Source organism: Peromyscus maniculatus, chromosome 10 (assembly GCF_049852395.1).
Source record: "Peromyscus maniculatus bairdii isolate BWxNUB_F1_BW_parent chromosome 10, HU_Pman_BW_mat_3.1, whole genome shotgun sequence".
Taxonomy (NCBI): Eukaryota; Metazoa; Chordata; class Mammalia; order Rodentia; family Cricetidae; genus Peromyscus; species Peromyscus maniculatus.
The window spans coordinates 101,274,754-101,292,703 of NC_134861.1; the positions used below are offsets into that span (position 1 = coordinate 101,274,754).

The 17,950-nt window shown below is 43.4% G+C and overlaps 1 protein-coding gene across 2 annotated transcripts in view; it reads left to right on the forward strand.

Annotated features, from left to right (window-relative positions):
• Positions 1–8,012: 8,012 nt before the first annotated feature.
• Pde6b (phosphodiesterase 6B) overlaps positions 8,013–17,950 on the forward strand; it is a 41,084-nt gene continuing 31,146 nt past the window's right edge. For both annotated transcript variants that reach the window (XM_006985813.3, XM_076547131.1), the window contains exon 1: positions 8,013–8,882. In XM_006985813.3, the coding sequence (XP_006985875.1) occupies positions 8,415–8,882 (468 nt within the window). In that variant the 5' untranslated portion in view covers positions 8,013–8,414. The remainder of the gene's footprint in view (positions 8,883–17,950) is intronic.

The following is a 17,950-nucleotide window of genomic DNA, read 5'->3' on the forward strand; positions in this document are numbered from 1 at the left end:
AAACCACACACACACACACACACACATAAAGGGAAAATACTTCCCTTACATCTGCAGAAAAGCAATAAAATTCTGGGTCAATAAACAGTTCTTACAGGTCTTCAAGGGCACATCTGTACATTCAAATTCATACAACGTATTCACAGCAGCTACAAAGTGGAGGCAGCCCAAATATCTGTTGAAGGATAAGAGGAGGAGCAAAATGTGGTCCATCCACATGATGGAATATTATTCAATCTTGAAACAGAATGAGATTCTGACACAGACTGCAACATGTATGTGAGGATATTATGCTGATGAACTAAACTAGACACAAAAAGACAAATACTTTGTGGTGCTACTGAAATGAGAGCCCTAGAGTTATTGAAGTCATACAAACAACAGAAAAATGTTAAATGTCAGGGACTGGGGACAGGGCAGGAAGTTAGTGTTTAATGGGAACTGAGTTTTAGTTTGGAAGATGAGATAGAGCTGCAGGTAGATGGTAAAAATGGCTCACAGTGTTCTCAACACCACCAAACTGCATACTTAAATATGATTAAAATTTTTCTTGTGTGTATTTTGCCACAATTTTTGTTTTAATTTCAAAAGGCAATCCTCTGCCTCAACGGACGATTAGGTATGCTAGAGAAAGGAGGAACCTTCCTGGAGGCCCTATCAGGGGGCTCCACTTCAAGTGGACAAATGGCACTTTGTGCTCATTTGTGAGTTCACACTACAAAAGAGCTCTTGAAAGCTGTATCACAGCGGCTGTGTCCTCTCGGGTGCTCATTGACAGTCTTTGATGTGGTGGTATTGTGTTCCCCAAAATATTGTGCACCCTAATAAACTTATCTGGGGTCAGAGACAGAACAGCCACTAGATACAAAGGCTAGAAAGTGGTGGCACATACGCCTTTAATCCTAGCATTCCAGAGGAGAAATCCCTCTGGATCTCTGTGAGTTCAAGGCCACACTGGAAACAGCCAGGCATGGTGACACATGCCTTTAATCCCAAGAAGTGAGCCTTTAATCCCAGGGAGTGAGGCAGAAAGGAAAGATATATAAGGCGTGAAGACCAGGAACTAGAAACATTTGGCTGGTTAAGCATTTGGCTGGTTAAGCTTTCAGGCTTCTAGCAGCACAGTTCAGCCGAGATTCCTTCTGGATGAGGACTCAGAAGCATCCAGTCTGAGGAAACAGGACTAGCTGAGGAACAGGCAAGGTGAGGTAGCTGTGGCTTGTTCTGTCTCTCTGATCTTCCAGTGTACACCCCAATAACTGGCCTCAGGTTTGGTTATATTAATAAAGACTCTAAGATTCATGCTACACTTTGACATTCCAAAAGGACTTATTGTTGGCTTCAAGTTTAAATGGCCTCATATTTTCTTAAAAATCCAACAAAACAAAACAATAACAACAACAACAAAATCCCCTGTATTCAAAATCTCTGAATGTACAGTAATGGTTACAACTGCAAAACCTTTTAATTGCAAAACTGAACCAAGTCCCTCTGCTGGTCTGTTCCATGTGCCTTCTGGATGCTGGTGCCACAAGGCCTCATTCCAACATGCATGGGAGTAAGAACTGTGTGGAGGTTGAAACCTCCAGTATATCCCAGGCCTTGGCTCCACCTTTTAAGGAAGGTGCACCCTCGGCTTTTGGCTCCAAACTGTGCTTGATGGCCTTTTTGCCATCATCTGTGCAGATTACAGCATTGAGGTCTCTTAGTTCCTGGGGCATCTGTTTCTTTGTCTATGCCTATCCAAACTGATGGCTTCATTTTGACCTGCCTATCTTCCCTGTTTACTGCTGCCAAAAATAGCCTATCCATGCCATGGGAAGCTTGTAAGTGCCCTTCCTGGGCCCCTTGTACTCTCAGGGTCTCTGTTGAACTCAGGGTCCTTTCTGCACTTTCAAGGTCTCCACTGCAGAATTTCCCAGGATGGACCTCTGTGCCATGCCTGAGGAGCCCTGGTGGCTGCACAGATTTCAGTCATGCTGTCCAGTACATAAGGAGAATTCATAAGCCCCTAAAGTATTTACAAAGACCCCCAAAACCTCAAGCCATCAGAAAAAGAAATAAGACATAATTATTGGGGAACCTTCTTCAGGAACTATGTGAAGAGGTGTTGCATAGCCTAGCATATTGGATGCCACCCCAGCTCCACTGACTGCTAGTCTTGCTATGCTCAACACTAAGACTGAGACCAAACAGGTTTTTCTACAAAACACTGGGTCAAACCAGGAAACCAGGAAGTCAGATAAACTTGTGGATGACCCATGACCATGTAGGGTTATCAACATGTCCATCACCTATATGAGGATCAATCTTACCAACCCACTCTCAGCCTCACTTGACCAACCTCAGCATCCACACCTCCTCCCTGAGTTCTATGCAAAACAAGCCATAGGCGGACCACCTATCCTTAGAGGTGATGCTCCTTAACCTCCCGAGACCTCTAGGACTTCTGCTGTTCAGAATAGAGTGAACCCTCATGAGTCACCCACCAGGCATCTCCACTCTACCTTAGCCATTGGCTTAGTGAGCAGTTCTGAACACATCTGTGGAATTCTATAATACACATCTGTTTACCCATTGGCCCCATGAGACCAGGGACAGTTTGTGGATGTTAAGTTGGAAATTCCAACTTTGTGGCCCAGAGCTTCAGATAAAACAAAACAAATGCATGAACGGTTCTCACTATGGAAACGTCGAGAAGCTCTCTAAGGAAAAAAAAAAAAGTAGACATGGATGTGCACAGAGCAAGTTTCCACATGCTAAGGTAGGCTCACACTTCCAGTTGCCAAGAACCCCAGCATGGTACTTAAGCTACCCTTTGGTGCTTGGGTGGACACAGAACCCAAAACTGCCAGTAAAGATACATTGTACTTCTTGCCTTGTGTGACACCTCCTCATTCACAGGCACATCCTGGTCAGGCTCAGAAGGGAGATTTATCAGAGTGGCCACCTGATGCCTAGGGCCACCACCCTGTTCTGAGCCCTGCAGCTATGGGCTGGACACCAGTCTCTAGGGCTGGCCTTCCATGTCACCAGTAGAAATAGGCAGTTGATCACTGGTCCTCTCTTGCAAGAAGCAGGACCATGGGTGGGCACTGCACTTGGGCTGCTAACCAGCAATTTTCAGCTTCAGAACACTGTTTCCAAAACAGCAAGCACAGGACCTGCTTTATCCATTTGGTCTAACATTATCTTCTGTCCAAGCCTGTTTATTAGTGAAATGCTTCCTGCCGATTCATCCCAGACCCTCCATCATATAAATTGCCATCCTTTGTGGATCTCTGATAGTGATCTGTCTTCTTTGTGTGTACTGTTGGTACCTGCTGCATACCACATCATTCCTCACTCAAAGACTATCTATGTAAGGTCATTTGTTGTGAAAATAAGAGTATTTGTTTAACTATGTAAAGATGAGTTGCATTTGTTTGTGTTGCAGAATAATTGTTTAACTATGTCAAGATGTGTTGCGTTTGTTTATGCTGCTTTTGTTTAATTATGTAAAGGTGTGTTGCTGTTTTACCTTGTCTGCCTAAGGCACCTGATTGGTCTAATAAAGTGCTAAATGGCCAATAGCTAGGCAGAGGAAGAATAGACAGGGCTGATGGGCAGAGAAAAAAGGGGAGCAAGCCAGCCAGCCAGCCAGCCAGCCAGCCAGCCAGCCAGCCAGCCAGCCAGCCTAGGGTCCAGCCAGCCAGACAGACACACAGGAAGCAGGAAAGCAGGATGGACAGTGTATAGATGAGGTAAATGAACCTCAGGGCAGCACATAGATTGATAGAAATGGTGAATTTAAGTTAATTTTTTTAAAAGCTAGCTAGAAACAAGCTGAACATTCATAATTAATAATAAGTCTCTGTGTCATTATTTGGGGGCTGGTGGTCCAAGAAAGCCTGCTACAGTCATTGTTAGCTGGGAAAATAAAATAAGAAGCCTAGACAAAGCTGGATATGATGGCCCATACCTGTAATCCTAGCACTTAGTGGACAGAAACAGGGGTGTCTTGAGTTGGAAGCCACCCTGGTCTACACAGCAAGATTATTGTCTCAAAAAGAAACCTAGCTGAGGGTCTGCCCATCTTGTCGCCACAGAAGGCCTAGGTGTTTGGTCTGTCCCCATCTTCTGCCCATGGCCTTTCTTATCCTGCTCCCAGGATCTCATTCTGAGATGCATGTATCTGGTCCTTTGCTCATAGACATGATGGGACTCTGGTAGTGAGCTCTAATTTCTCCTCACTTCTATCTCTTGCCATTTTTTCCTGACTGGTTAATTTTAATACCAGAACATACTGCTCCTTGTCTAATTGTATCCTCTCCACAATTTGGTACAAGAAGCCAGATTCTCTTCCCATAACAGCTGGTGATGACACATTCCTGTTCTAAATGACTCCCAGGATGTGTGACTCATTTTAAAATTCCACATTATGATGAGGCAAAATTAATAAGAGACTGGCAAATGAAACAGTCCCACTTCTCCTTAAGCATCTCCCAGTTGCATCTGTAGAGAAGTCACCTGGTGAGTCCAATGGCCCTTTGAACATGCCTGTGTCTTACAGGTGCAGCCACAGGTGTACCTCATGGGGTGCTTCTCACAGGTATATCTCATAAGTGCAGCTCACAGGTGTACCTCATGGGGTGCTTCTCACAGGTATATCTCATAAGTGCAGCTCACAGGAGTTTTCTATGGGCTACTTCACAGGTATGCATCACAGAGGTGTGTTACAGATGTCTCACAGGTGTGCCCCACAGATCTATTTTTATGACTTTCTTGAGTCCACCCCAATCAGAGACCCCGAAAGCATCACTAGTAGATACTTAAGAATGTGAGATGGGGAGATGCGGATGGGACAATCAGTGCAGCACCATTGCCTTGAGACATTTATGTAGCACCCCTATCAACGTGAGTTCAGGGCTCCTCTGGGGATTATTGAGTTCCTACATCCCAAACCAGTATGCCTGTAGGCTCCATAGTAGCACCACAGGTGGATGTTGGATGGGTTAGGGTCAAAGTGAATGAACTCCAAGCTAAATTTGTCCTGTGACCACTGCCCCTGCCTGTGGTTTTCTCCATGGTTCCCACACCTGTACTGCTTCTCTGTGGTACCAGAGCAGGTTGGTGGGTCTCGAAGTGGAACAAGGTGACTTCTGTAGACATTTACCTCTTATCCAGCACAGATAAAATGCCATTCTTGTTCCAAGTCATTCCAGAACTGAATGCCAAGCAGATGGCTGCCAGTGGCCATGTCAGAGGAGCAGCAGGTGGAAGTTGAAGTTGTCAGCCCACCAGGAGGAAACACTCTGATGAATCAATTGGACAGGCAAGGTTCTGAGACCACAAACACTGGGATGTCTTTTGCTTCTGCTGTGTCTTTACATGTTTGCTGCTACTGTCTTTATCTGGTATCTGGCATGGTGCGATTGGGTGTGGGGAGATCTTCACTGCCTGTAATGTAGTGTGTTTATCTCATGAAAATATACCTTTCTACTGGGCATATTTACCTGTGGATTATTATGAAAATGATGTCTAAATGTTGGGAGATGTGTTCACAGGTTTCAGTGTGCATCACAGATGAAACAAAGCTTTGAAAATAAAGTTAGACTAAGATGTTTTTGTCAAATAGCTTTAAGATGAAAAACTCAAGAAGATGATCTAAAGTTTTAGAAAGGCACATGTTGAATGCGGAACTCTTTAAGGTCAAGGAACAAAGCAGCCCAATTATTACTAGCTGGCATGCCTTTCTTGCTAGGATTGGTTGATGACCAAAGGTGATGGTTAATTCCTTATACCCGTTTCTGCCCTCAATCTCCTGCCCCCCCAAAAAAACTATTGTTGAGTGGGTATGCACCCTAAAGATTTAAAGTAGAGCTGACTGATTCTTCTTTATATACAAAAGTTTAGATTTGTGATTCCTTATAAGATTACCTTTCAAGATATGTAATAGAGCATTGGTCCTTTCTTTGTAACTGCAAAATGAAACTTGCCAGGAAAAGACCTGACTGAGAAGAATATCTTGCTTGCCTACTTGGTTAATTTATAATAAGTTGCTTGGATATGAATGTATGTGGGTTCTGGGGACAATTTGTTTTTCACCTGCAATACTAATATTTAATCATGTAAGGAATATGGAAAACATACTGTTTTTTAACTTGTATTCATTCACTTAAAAAACAGAATGTAACTACATTGTAATTTTTATATTGCCTGAAAGATATACTTAAAATGGGCTAGAAGGAAAACATCAAGAATGAGAGAGTTAGAAGGAAAACATCAAAAATGAGAGAAGGAAATTATGAGGAAAATAAAGAATGGAAAATGCAAACAAAGAATAAAGAAAATGTCTGAAGGACACCATCAAGAGAGTGAGTGAGTGTCTTTTCCCCCACCCCCCTCAGACAGAAAAGTCTTAGTACGTGCTGACACTGTGGACTCCTTTGGAGCCCTGTGCTGCTGGAGGCTGGTCCCCCAGGAAGCAATCGGTGGCCTGCTGCCCTGAGTGTAAACCCCAGCACTTCAGGGTTTGCCCACACACCTGCCCCTCTCCCAAAGTGTTTCCCCTGCATCCCCAGTCAGGATTGAGAGACCTCCAAGCAGATTCCTGAAAGGAAGCTGCACATGACTCAGCAGAGGCAAGAATTTGTGGGTACAGGTCCCTGTTACACTCAGCTAAGCCCAGTGTATACACACAGCTGTGCAGTTAGTCAACCTCTCCTGCCTAGGAAACTGCAGGTGCCAGCACTAAGCCAGATTTTATGCCAAGAAATCATTAAGCATGTGTACACCAAGCATACACCTTGTCAGCTGATGCAGAAAAGTCAAAATTATATGCAAACCCTATACCCTGGTGGGAAGTATAGTGATCCATGGAAGAGGCAAAATGAAGATGCTCCTGGGTAGTTCCTAGAGGTCCATGGTTTGATTTCCGGTTTCACCTGGAATAAGGCCCAGAAATCCTTCTAATTAATGCATCCTATATTCTCATTTTTGAGGTTAGGTTGGGTGCTCTAGGGCAGCTCATACAATGAACAGAGTTCTATGTCCTTAGGCTTCCCTCTATCCATCAGCACTCACATGTTCTCATGTGCAGGCATGCACACCCTCATGTACTCACAGCCCCTGCAATATTCTTAGTGCTTAATGCATGGAGCTGGCCTGCAGCAGAGCATCGGGATAGCCAGAATTGAGTTTCTGAGCCACACTTTTTTTTTTTTTTTTTTTTTTTGGTTTTTCGAGATAGGGTTTCTCTGTGTAGCTTTGCGCCTTTCCTGGAGCTCACTTGGTAGCCCAGGCTGGCCTCGAACTCACAGAGATCCGCCTGCCTCTGCCTCCCGAGTGCTGGGATTAAAGGCGTGCGCCACCAACGCCCGGCTTCTGAGCCACACTTTTTAATCATCACATCATGACTACCACAGAAGCCAACACCATGACACCTACTGACATCTGATGCAATCACCCTGGATGGACACACAGGTTTGCAGGTCTGTAAAACAGTGCTCACAGTGCAACCGTAGATGGATACAGGACAAGAATCTAGCAACACAAATAAATATGCCTGAAAAGTAAGTTTCTATATTCAAAGTAGTAGAAAACACTCCCACCCATCTGGCTCACACGACACTCTGTGTAATTCCACTGTCATGTAAACTTTATGAACTCTGAGGCCAGGGAAGAGCTAGTCCAGAATCAAGACTGAGTTTCTAGAGAGGACATGTGGGCCCAGGGCCCTGGTGACTGGTGACATCAAAAAGGAAAGTCCTGAGTTTATAGTAGGCAGCTGTTCAGCTTGAACGATAGCCACATGGCTGCAGAGTGACGCCACTCCAAAGCTGCGTCTTCCATAGCAGGTAAAGACCAAGGAGAGACATGAGGAGCAAGGATTCTAGGGACAGTCTGCGCTAAAATTCCCGTAGCTATCTTTCTTCCAGGCATGGACACCTCCTTGCACTCTGCACCTCAGAAGTCAACTGCAGTTCTGGAAGGCCATTGCTCACCACCCTCCCAGGGTACCTGAGCTCAGGAGGACCAGGAACTTCCTGTTGGACCAACCCAAATCCTTCAGCAGCTCCCCAAGCAAAGAGGGTCATAGCCTGTGTTTGTGGAATTATCTAGTTTGGGATGCGATATCAGGGCCTGTTACCCTAGAAGTGACTTGCCCTCCCTTAATTGCCCATAATTCCTGCAACAGACAGGAAGCCCCCCTAGCTTTACCCAAAACACCAATTCTAAATATCCAGTTTTTTGCAGGGGAACTGGGACTGCTGAACTGAGAAGAGAGAGGACAGGCTACTTCTGTGGTATGAGTCAGCGGTCTCCCCTGCGCTCCCTAATCATCACTAAGAAAGACTTTGCTGACAACAGTGTTTGCAGATCCATGCGTACCTGGGAGTAGTGAAAGCCCTGGGCACAGCAGCAGGGGCACCATGAGCCTCAGTGAGGAACAGGTACGCACCTTCTTAGATGGGAACCCCACTTTCGCCCACCAATATTTTGGGAAGAAGCTGAGCCCTGAAAATGTGGCAGGGGCCTGCGAAGATGGTTGGCTGGCGGACTGTGGCAGCCTGCGAGAGCTGTGCCAGGTGGAAGAGAGTGCAGCACTGTTTGAACTGGTACAGGACATGCAAGAGAGTGTCAATATGGAACGTGTGGTCTTCAAGATCCTGCGGCGCCTCTGCACCATCCTGCATGCTGACCGCTGCAGCCTCTTCATGTACCGCCAGCGCAATGGCATAGCCGAACTGGCCACACGGCTCTTCAGTGTGCAGCCAGATAGCCTCCTGGAGGACTGCCTGGTGCCCCCTGACTCTGAGATCGTATTCCCACTGGACATTGGGATTGTGGGCCATGTGGCTCAGACCAAGAAGATGGTGAACGTGCCGGATGTGTCAGAGGTGGGTGTCCTCCAGCCAGGGTGCAGAGGTATGCTCTGCCTTGGCATCCAGAGATTTCACAAGGACCTCAGGTCCAGGGCAAGGTTCTTGCAGCTCACCCTTCCCTACCCAATCTGGTCACAGTGCCTAGCCTCCTGTCTTTCCCTTGCAGGACCTAGTCTTTCACATTTCCAGTAAAAAGAAAGGGGGGAGGCGGGGGGGGGGGGGGGAGCTCAAAGGGAGCTTTAAAGGGTCCCTCTTTTTCCCTATGTGGACCATTCACACAGCTGCATAATTGTCACAGAAATACTATTTAAGAGACATTCTCGTGGAAGATTTTCAGACTCAGCCTCTGGCCTTGCCAAGGGTTCTGTATCTGGGGTCCAAGGTCAGGTCTTCTTTATACATGGTAAGCACGGTGAGGACCTAGGGTAATTTCAGTGATTCAGTGAAGAGTCTTCCCTGAGTGACTATAGTTGTCTGAAGGGGTCAGGCTAGGGCTGGTACAGAAACTAGCAGCCCCAAACACCAATCATGGCAGAGGCAGCTTTACCCACAAAGGGCGGGAACACACTGGTCCTGGAGGCAGAGAATCTGGGATTCAGGAAAGGGTGGGGATGGAGTGACAAGAGAGTCAGGGGCTGGAATGGAAATGGACTTATTAACAGACTCCATGGAAGCTGCTGGTCTGTGGCAGGTGTAACCATGACAGAGCTCCCACAGGTGGGAAGCACTGTGTGTCTGGATATGCTGAGTGAGGTACTCATGATACCGACTTGACAGCAGCTAGGGAGGGGTCAGAGAAGGGTCAAAAAGTGAGTTCCAGGGATTAGGGAGCTCCACAGGAGGGTTGGGGAACAGTCTCCTCCCTAGTCCCCTCCTTCTTCCTTCCTCAAGGGACCAAGGACACCTCCGCACCTGCTGCATATGTCAGCCACATCTAGTTTGGAATCCCAGAGCAGGAGAAGGTCCCCTCCTAGACAGATCCCCCAGGGCAGTCACTACCCTTGCTCCTGGCCAAGTAAGAAGGCTGGGCAGGAGGGTGTTGCAATCCTCTTATCCTCATCTGTTATAAACAGGCAGCCACCCAGCGACCTGAATCTGCAGGATTATCTTGGCCTTCACTTTGCTTCCTTTTTAAGAAATGGGTCATCCATGAGCCAAATGGAGCAGAAATTACCAAGAAAGCAAGAAATTTGGTGTATATGGGAGACTAGGAAAGGACATTAATATTCTAGTGCTCATGATCTACCCATCCTTCCTCATTTTCTCATCTTCCCCTCCCTCTTGCCTCCTTTCCTCCTTCATTCATTCATTCATTCATTCCCATTCTTCCCCCTCCTTCCTCCATCCCACCCACCTTCAGACAACCCTCAAATCATTGCCTCCGCATATCCCTGACTCTGGGACTGGACTTCCGACTGCCCCCATCCACACCAGAGTAATGGTGTTGCTTTGAGGGTCAGTTCAAGTTGCAGGGCTGTCCTAAATCCTATACCTATGCCTACCCATGTCCTAAAGCTCCTCTCCAGTGTTTCTAGTCACTTTTGTGGCCTAAAGATACACCCTTGGTGGCAGGGACACCATGCCTTCTTGTATGATGATTCTGTAAACTGCAGGTTGTGCTGGTTTGTATTGATCCCGGACTGGAGGAAAAGGAACAATTGTCAAATTTAGCAAAATCCAAATTTCCATTAGCTGCATCAGGACACTCTTCATTGCTAAGGATGGGATTCTGGGTTCACATACTAGTTTTCAGCAAAATCACTGAGACAGAGAGCACAGGATCTCCCTAACACATTTGGTGCCCTCCTTGAAAATGGTGAAAGACATGGTGGACCTTTGTGGTTGGTAGTGTTGTTCTATAGTATGGAACACAGAACAACACAGGACTGATGCAAAATTTTAGTTGCACGTAGGTACTCACTACACCTGGACACACTTGTCTCCAATTTTTACTGGCGAAACGTCTACTTCACCATGTGGTTGAAATGGTTAAACCAGACTGCTACTAAGCATAAATAGACCCTGAGTATAGGTAGATACTGAACACATCTAAACCATGAGCACAGCTGGAATCTGAGTACAGGTATACCATGAGTAAGGAAGATCTTGAGCACCTAAGGATCGTGAGCAACATAAATCACCAGTACAAGAAGGCCATGAGCACAGGCAGACCACGAGCACAGGTGAACTGTAAATATGACTACTTCATTGGTGCAGCTATACCATGAGCACAGGCAGACCACAAGCACAGGTAGAACAAGATCATAAAACAGAGCACAGGTAAACTGCCTACAGCAAGAGTTAGCAAGTATGGGAAACTGGCTCTCTGAGCCATGAGTGTCCATGTTCTTGGCATTGAGGGTATTGGACTGCTAATGGTTCTGATGTGATGTTTATTTCTGAAGCCTCGTCTTCCTGCCTGCTTCTAACTAGAAGCACATCCTAGGATGTGGCTCTGTGGAGAAAAAAGTCTGCTTAAGGCTCTGGTCACATATCTATCCTGAGGGGAATCTACCTCTGAGTGAAGAACCTGAATCCATGGCCTGGGACTCTATCTGCCCCCAGACCCTATAACTGCATCTGAGTGTAACAGCTGCCCCCAGGCTAAAAACCTGAATGACAGACATTCTGCTAGGTCTCAGGTTCATTACAGTCTTTCTGGTAACCAATTTAGAACTTTCTGGTAACAATTTAGAACATACTCCAAAACCACACACCCAAGAGTTCATAAAACCCAGAAGGTAGAGGATGGGTTCTCTGTCTTCCCCTTAACATGTCAGAATCCAACAAAACAGCATGATCAGCTGCCCCGCCTAACTGTCTTCTGGAAACGTCTGTTAGCAGGAAGAAGGCCAGGACGGCACACATGATGTCAATCCAAAATACAAGTGGACAGAGATTCACCAAAGAATAATTATATTTATTTGACAATAGCAAATCATTGCAATGGGAATCCATATGTCCCGGCACACTAGGGGGTAGATTTCAAAGACAGAATAAAGAAAAATCAGAAGCTGCTCCATACAAAGTTCATTGGTCATAGGGATAGGGATCAGAGGCAAGAGTTGGCAGCAGCTCACTGGTAGAGGTACCCATGATGGACAGGTATTCTGTTAGTGTGTCTTAAATGAATTGTCAAGACTCTTTCAGTCATATTTGGCTAGCAGGAAGCCAGAAGGTAAAGTTCTCAGGACTGGTTCCCTGCATTTTGTCACCAAGCTCCTTCTCATCAGGTATTGGCTATCATCTCAAGGCACTGGGACAACTGTCATTTTGTTAGGATATGAACTTCTATCCACACATGACAAATAGAAAGTACAATTTTAAAAGTAGCAATACAAAGTATTGTTAACAATAATACAATAATCTCAGTTTTCATGTTATTTTATGGAGAAAGGTTTATCTATTTTATTTATTTATTTATTTATTATTTATTTATTTATGGTTTGTCAAGATAGGGTTTCTCTGTGTAGCCTTGGCTATCCTGGAACTCACTCTGCAGACTAGGCTGGCCTCAAACTACCTCTGCCTCCTAAGTACTGGGATTAAAGGCATGCACCACCACCACCTGGCATTTTTTAATGAAATAAAATATAATAAGATAAAACAAATAGGGATAGGACAAAATAATCAAACAAGAAAAAGAGCCAAAGAGGAAAAAAAGCACAAGAAATGCATATAGATGCAGAAACACATACATTTGTACACACAGGGATCCCATAAAAACACAAAACTGGAAGTCATAATATATGCCAAGGACCTGTAAGATTTAAAAAAATATCCTGACTTAACATTATGAAACAAAGAACCTCCGGAGATGCTGTTGAGTTTATTTTCTGTTGGTCATCTACTGCTGGGCATGGGGCCTACCCTTAAGAATGGTTTGTTCCCCCAGTGAGACTTTCTTGGAGAAAACTAAAACTAAGTTTTCATTTGCAAGTGACCATCAATTGGAGATAGCTTCTCTTTTGGGCTAGAGATGGGGGCATGTGTCCACCTGTCCTTTTAGCTCTAGGACTCCATTTATCTGGAGCAGACCCATACAGGCCCTGTGCATGCTGGCACAGTCTCTGAGTTCACACGTGTGCCAGCCTTGTTATGTTTAGAAGGCCTCGGTTCCTTGGTGTTCTCCATCCTCTCTGGCTCTTACACTTTTTTACCTCTTCTTCCACATAGTTTCCTGATCCCTGAGGGGAGGAATTTTATGGAGCCGACCCTTTTAGAGCACAGTGTTCCAAGGTCTCTCCTCTCTTCACATTGTTTGTCTATGGGTCTCTGTGTTTGTTCCCAACTACTGCAGGAGGAGGCTTCTCTTATAATGGCTGAGCAAGGCACAGATCTATGAGTATAGGAGAACATTGTTAAGCATCATATTATACAAATATAAGTTTAAAGGTTACCAACTAAACAAGTCAGATGACCACAGAGGAGTTGGTGGGACTTGCTATGGTAAGTCAGCCTCTCCCTTGTTTTTTGTAACTGGGTCTTAATTCTCCAGAGGAGAAACCCAGAAACAGTGCATAGTCTTGGCAATAACACAGACTTTTCCTCATCCAACCAAGAGCTGGTCGAGAGCAAATTTACCACTTAATTAAAATTAATCCCATAATTAAAGAGGTATTTTAAAAGTCCATTTGTATAGTTTTGAGTAAAAACTTGTCTTGGTGAAGTTGCCAAAGTTACACACTGGGTGGACAAAAAGGTTTCTTGGCTCAGACTCTGTCAGTTCTGTCTTACTGTCTATTGGCTGTATAATTCTAACAATATCATCATCCTTCTTACGACCAAGGAAAAATTAAAGGGACAGAGTTTTATGATACAGTCTTATTCTGACTATAGTTTTTCATTCTCTTTTGTAATTTCTGCCTTTGTCTGTACCATGAGACAGTTTTAAAGACTTTCTATATTTAAAATTTATATCAAGGTGTCCAGATCTAGCTCATAGAGCTTTAGAAAAGAGTAATTAATTATTGACCTTAATAGTTGAAAACTGTATCAAGACATTAGAGAAAACAAAAAAATTTAGAATCCAGTCCAATCTACAGATTAACAAAATAGTTAGAAGGCAGGAAACAGTTATAATATGGTAACAGGTTTTGGTTTTCTTTAGATGTAATTCTTCTAGTTACACTCATATTTTTTTCAAAAAGACTTGTTATGTGAGTTTTATCAAATTTGCCTCATCCAGCGCCTCATCTTATTATAACTTGATATGCTGTGTTTGGTTGATATTCCTCCGAGGCCTGCCCTTTTCTAAAGGAAATGGAGGAAGAATAGATCTGGTGGAGAGGGGAGGTGTCAGGGAGGAGACTGGGAAGAAAGGAGGGAGGGGAAACTTTGTTCAGAATGTCATGTATGAGAGAAGAATAATTTTTTTAAAAAACTGACTTACACAAATACAATTAGAAAAGTGATTTCTTATATAATAATCTCAGGAACGCTGAAGCAAGAAAGCCACACAGAGGCAGAAACTAGATGTAACTGTATTTCCTAGTCCCCTGGCCCCAGGCCTTCTGCTTAAACTTGTTAATTGTAGAGGTAGGACCCTCAAAGCCAGAATCCTGTGCACAATTTAAAATGTGTCATTTAGTTTGAAGGCAACTTCTATGAGAACACTTATTACTGATCCTCTGCAAAACAACTGTGGGCCCAGAAGAAATAGAAATAATCACAAATTCTTCTTAAATCTAAGAGGACCCAAGTAAGGAAAAAAAGGAAATGCTTCCACTCTTGCTTACAAAATTGTGTTTCGTCAAATTGCTATAAGCTATAGAAAGCTTAAGCAGTTTTCTTAAATCTAGAAAAATATCTAAGAGCTAGTAAGACATAAAATCTGCTGGGCAGTGGTGGTGCACACCTTTAATCCCAGCACTCCAGAGGCAGAGGCAAGAGAATCTCTGAGTTTGAGGCCAGCCTGCCTGGTCTACAGAATGAGGACAGCCAGAGCTACACAGAGAAACCCTGTCTCGAAACAACAACAAACCTTTTTAAAAGCTGTTTTCCTGTGTAATGGAAAACTCAATAAAGATACAACACACAGACACACACACAAAAAAAATTGTCTTCACGAAATATAGGACTTCTATTTCCTAGAGAAGTTATGAAAAGACAGAAAGATCCTATGAAGTGGATACATCTTGAAGGGATGCTATTAAAAACAGCCTGGAGGATGTGTGATGGAAAGTTGTGGGAACCATTAGATGTTGAAGGAACATATACACACTATATTTGCGCAGCGTGTGTGTACATCATGATGCAGAGCATGCAAATCGAGATCAATGCCTTGAACATTGTGGTGGATGTGGTGGAATTATCTGGTTATTCCGGGTTCAAACATATTAGGGAAAGACCCAAAGAAAAACTGTCATTCTGGACCTTTAAAACAAACATTTTTAGCATCCAGCTACAGTAGCAGAGTCAGAGTTGGGGGGGTGGGGGATCACCAGAGCTGCCTGAAAAGTTGAGAGTAAGTCTCCATGTTAGTTGAGAACTTCCGCACAGGGAAAATGCAGGTAGAAGAACGATTGAAGTTTTCTTTTAGTTAAATCTATTAACATTGTAATTGTTAGGAATTATTTATTTTTCTTTTTTATTTATTTATTTCAATTAATTTATTAATTTAGCATCCCAGTCGCAGTCCCCCCCTTCTCTCCTCCCAGCTCCTCCGCCCCACCCGCTCTGTCCCCACCCCCCAATATAGTCCTGCACAGAAATAGTTGAAAATTTCAGGAAACAATTCAGAATTAAAAATGAAAACTTCTTGAAAATTTGTACCAATTGGATCAGTACTTCCAGAAATTTTGTTCTTGTTTGTTTGTTTGTTTGTTTGTTTGTTTTAACATTGTGGATTAGACTCTGGTTTTATATCAATGCTCTGTTTTAGAGAAACTTATCAATGTTTTAATGACACATAAAGTTCGTTTGTGAGATTTGTCCTTTAGAAACCTGTGGACTACTTTAGCTTTTAGTTCCCATACTGAATTCTTTCTCATACATAAAGCTCTTTTTCTCTGGTATCTTTTGTATATAGAACTACATTTAACCAAGGTTTTTCTTTTTACTCTTCTTCACTTTAATTTCTACTGAACTAAAGAGCTAATCTATGAAATAAACAATTTTAACTGTCTACTATGTACTCATTCTTCATGAGACTTTTAAAAACATGATTGTGTGTCTGCACGCACATGTGAATGCATGTTCACACATGCAAATGGTGAAGATCAGAGGACAACTTGTGGGACTCAGTCTCACCTCACCGTGTGGGTGGTCAGGCTTGTTAGCAAGCACCTTTATTCACTGAGCCATCCCACCAGCCAAGGAAATATTTTAGAATGTCCAGAAACATGTTTCTTTATACGGCAATTGATGTATCAGTATTTTAAGTTATTCAGAAATGTCTTGGACATTGCATGAGTGTCAATAAATTCCATATACCATGGTGTAATTTTGAAATTACATTGAAAGTTCAAAATTAATTAATTATTTACTTTCACCTAATTTACTTATTTTTAGCTAGTAAGTCTAGATTGTTTATGGCAACTGAGATATCAGTCTAGTGTAAGGGTCATCTTTTTTTTCTTTTTGCCTTTTTGTTTTGTTTTGTTTTCAATACATCCTGACTGCAGTTTCCCCTCCTTTCAATCCTCCACCCCACCTTTCCTCTCCCTCAGATCCACTCCTCTGTTTCAGAGGGTCATCTTAAGTTATCTGTCTGTCAAAGAAATGCCCTAAGAATTTGTTATGCTTTGGCACTCAAGAGCAATGGACACACTTGCATATTGTGTGTACATATTCTTGGGTCACAATTCCATATCTGTGTGATCTTAAACATCTAACAGTGAAAAAGTCAGGTCTGTAGTGTACTTAATATTGACAACAGAAGATATGTTAGCTTTAATTAAGCCAATGATATTATATTAGCCGTGTGAACTATACAGATACCTTCATAGTTAAGTCTTCCTTCTGTGTCAAACCTATACAAAGCAGCAAACCCAGATGAAATCATACTCTGACCACTCTGAAGACTTAATTTTTGTTTTACCAACAAATTTAAGTCATCTTACTTATCAAAGATTTATTTAAATCATGTGAATGAAAAAGCTTTTGGATTAACATATTTTTAGCAAGCTTAGGTGTACTCAACTTATGAGCATCCATTTATCTCTAAGCCAATTAAAAATTCAGCTCTTATAAATCTAATGTAGAAAAATCTCAGGTTCAACACACACACACACACACACACACACACACACACACACACACACACCACTACATAATCACACAGAGGAAAATAAAATCCAAAGTCTTTCTTTAGTTGGGAGCTGTGAGGGTTGCTAAATGAGGTAAGACTGTACCCTTTGGTCACATTTATCTGTAAATCTTGGTACTATCGGGTTATATACTTTTTTGGTCTTGATTGGGTGGAGTTAAACTTAAGCTGCAAGTGACCAAGCACAGGTTCCGTGAGGAGTCCTCACTCAGAAATGACAGCCCCAAAAGCAGATCAGTGAACTGGAGCTGATAAAGAATTGCTGGTTGATGTTGGGCATGGTGGCACACATCTTTAATCCCAGCACATAGGAGGCAGAGTGTGCAGATTTCTTTGTGTTAAAGGCTACTCTGTTTTACACAGTGAGTTTCAGGTCAGTTTTTGCTAGCACCAATGGCCTCCACAGCAAACAAACAGACGAGTATTTGTGAGGCTGGGTGAGTAAATGAATGTAGGTCAATGGGTGAGGGGTGAATAAGTGGGTGAGTGGGTAGATGGATGAGTGAATGGATGAAGCGAGTGAATGGATGAGTATAGGTAGGTGGGTGAGTGGGTGAGTCAGTGAGTTGGTGAGTGCTACAGAGCTGCACTGGTACCTGACTGGCCAGAGAGAAACAACATACCCTTATATCCAGGACAATGGAGTAGAAAGCTCTGAAAGGCTCAAGGAAGGACAAGACTGAGCCATGGTACAGTAAGAGCCTCAGAGCAGAAATCAGACTGAGGGTTAGGGTCTCCAGAGATTTCTTCCCCAATCCTTACCAAAGAGATGAGAACCCCTGATTCTGTGCACAGTCTCACCCCTTCTCCTACT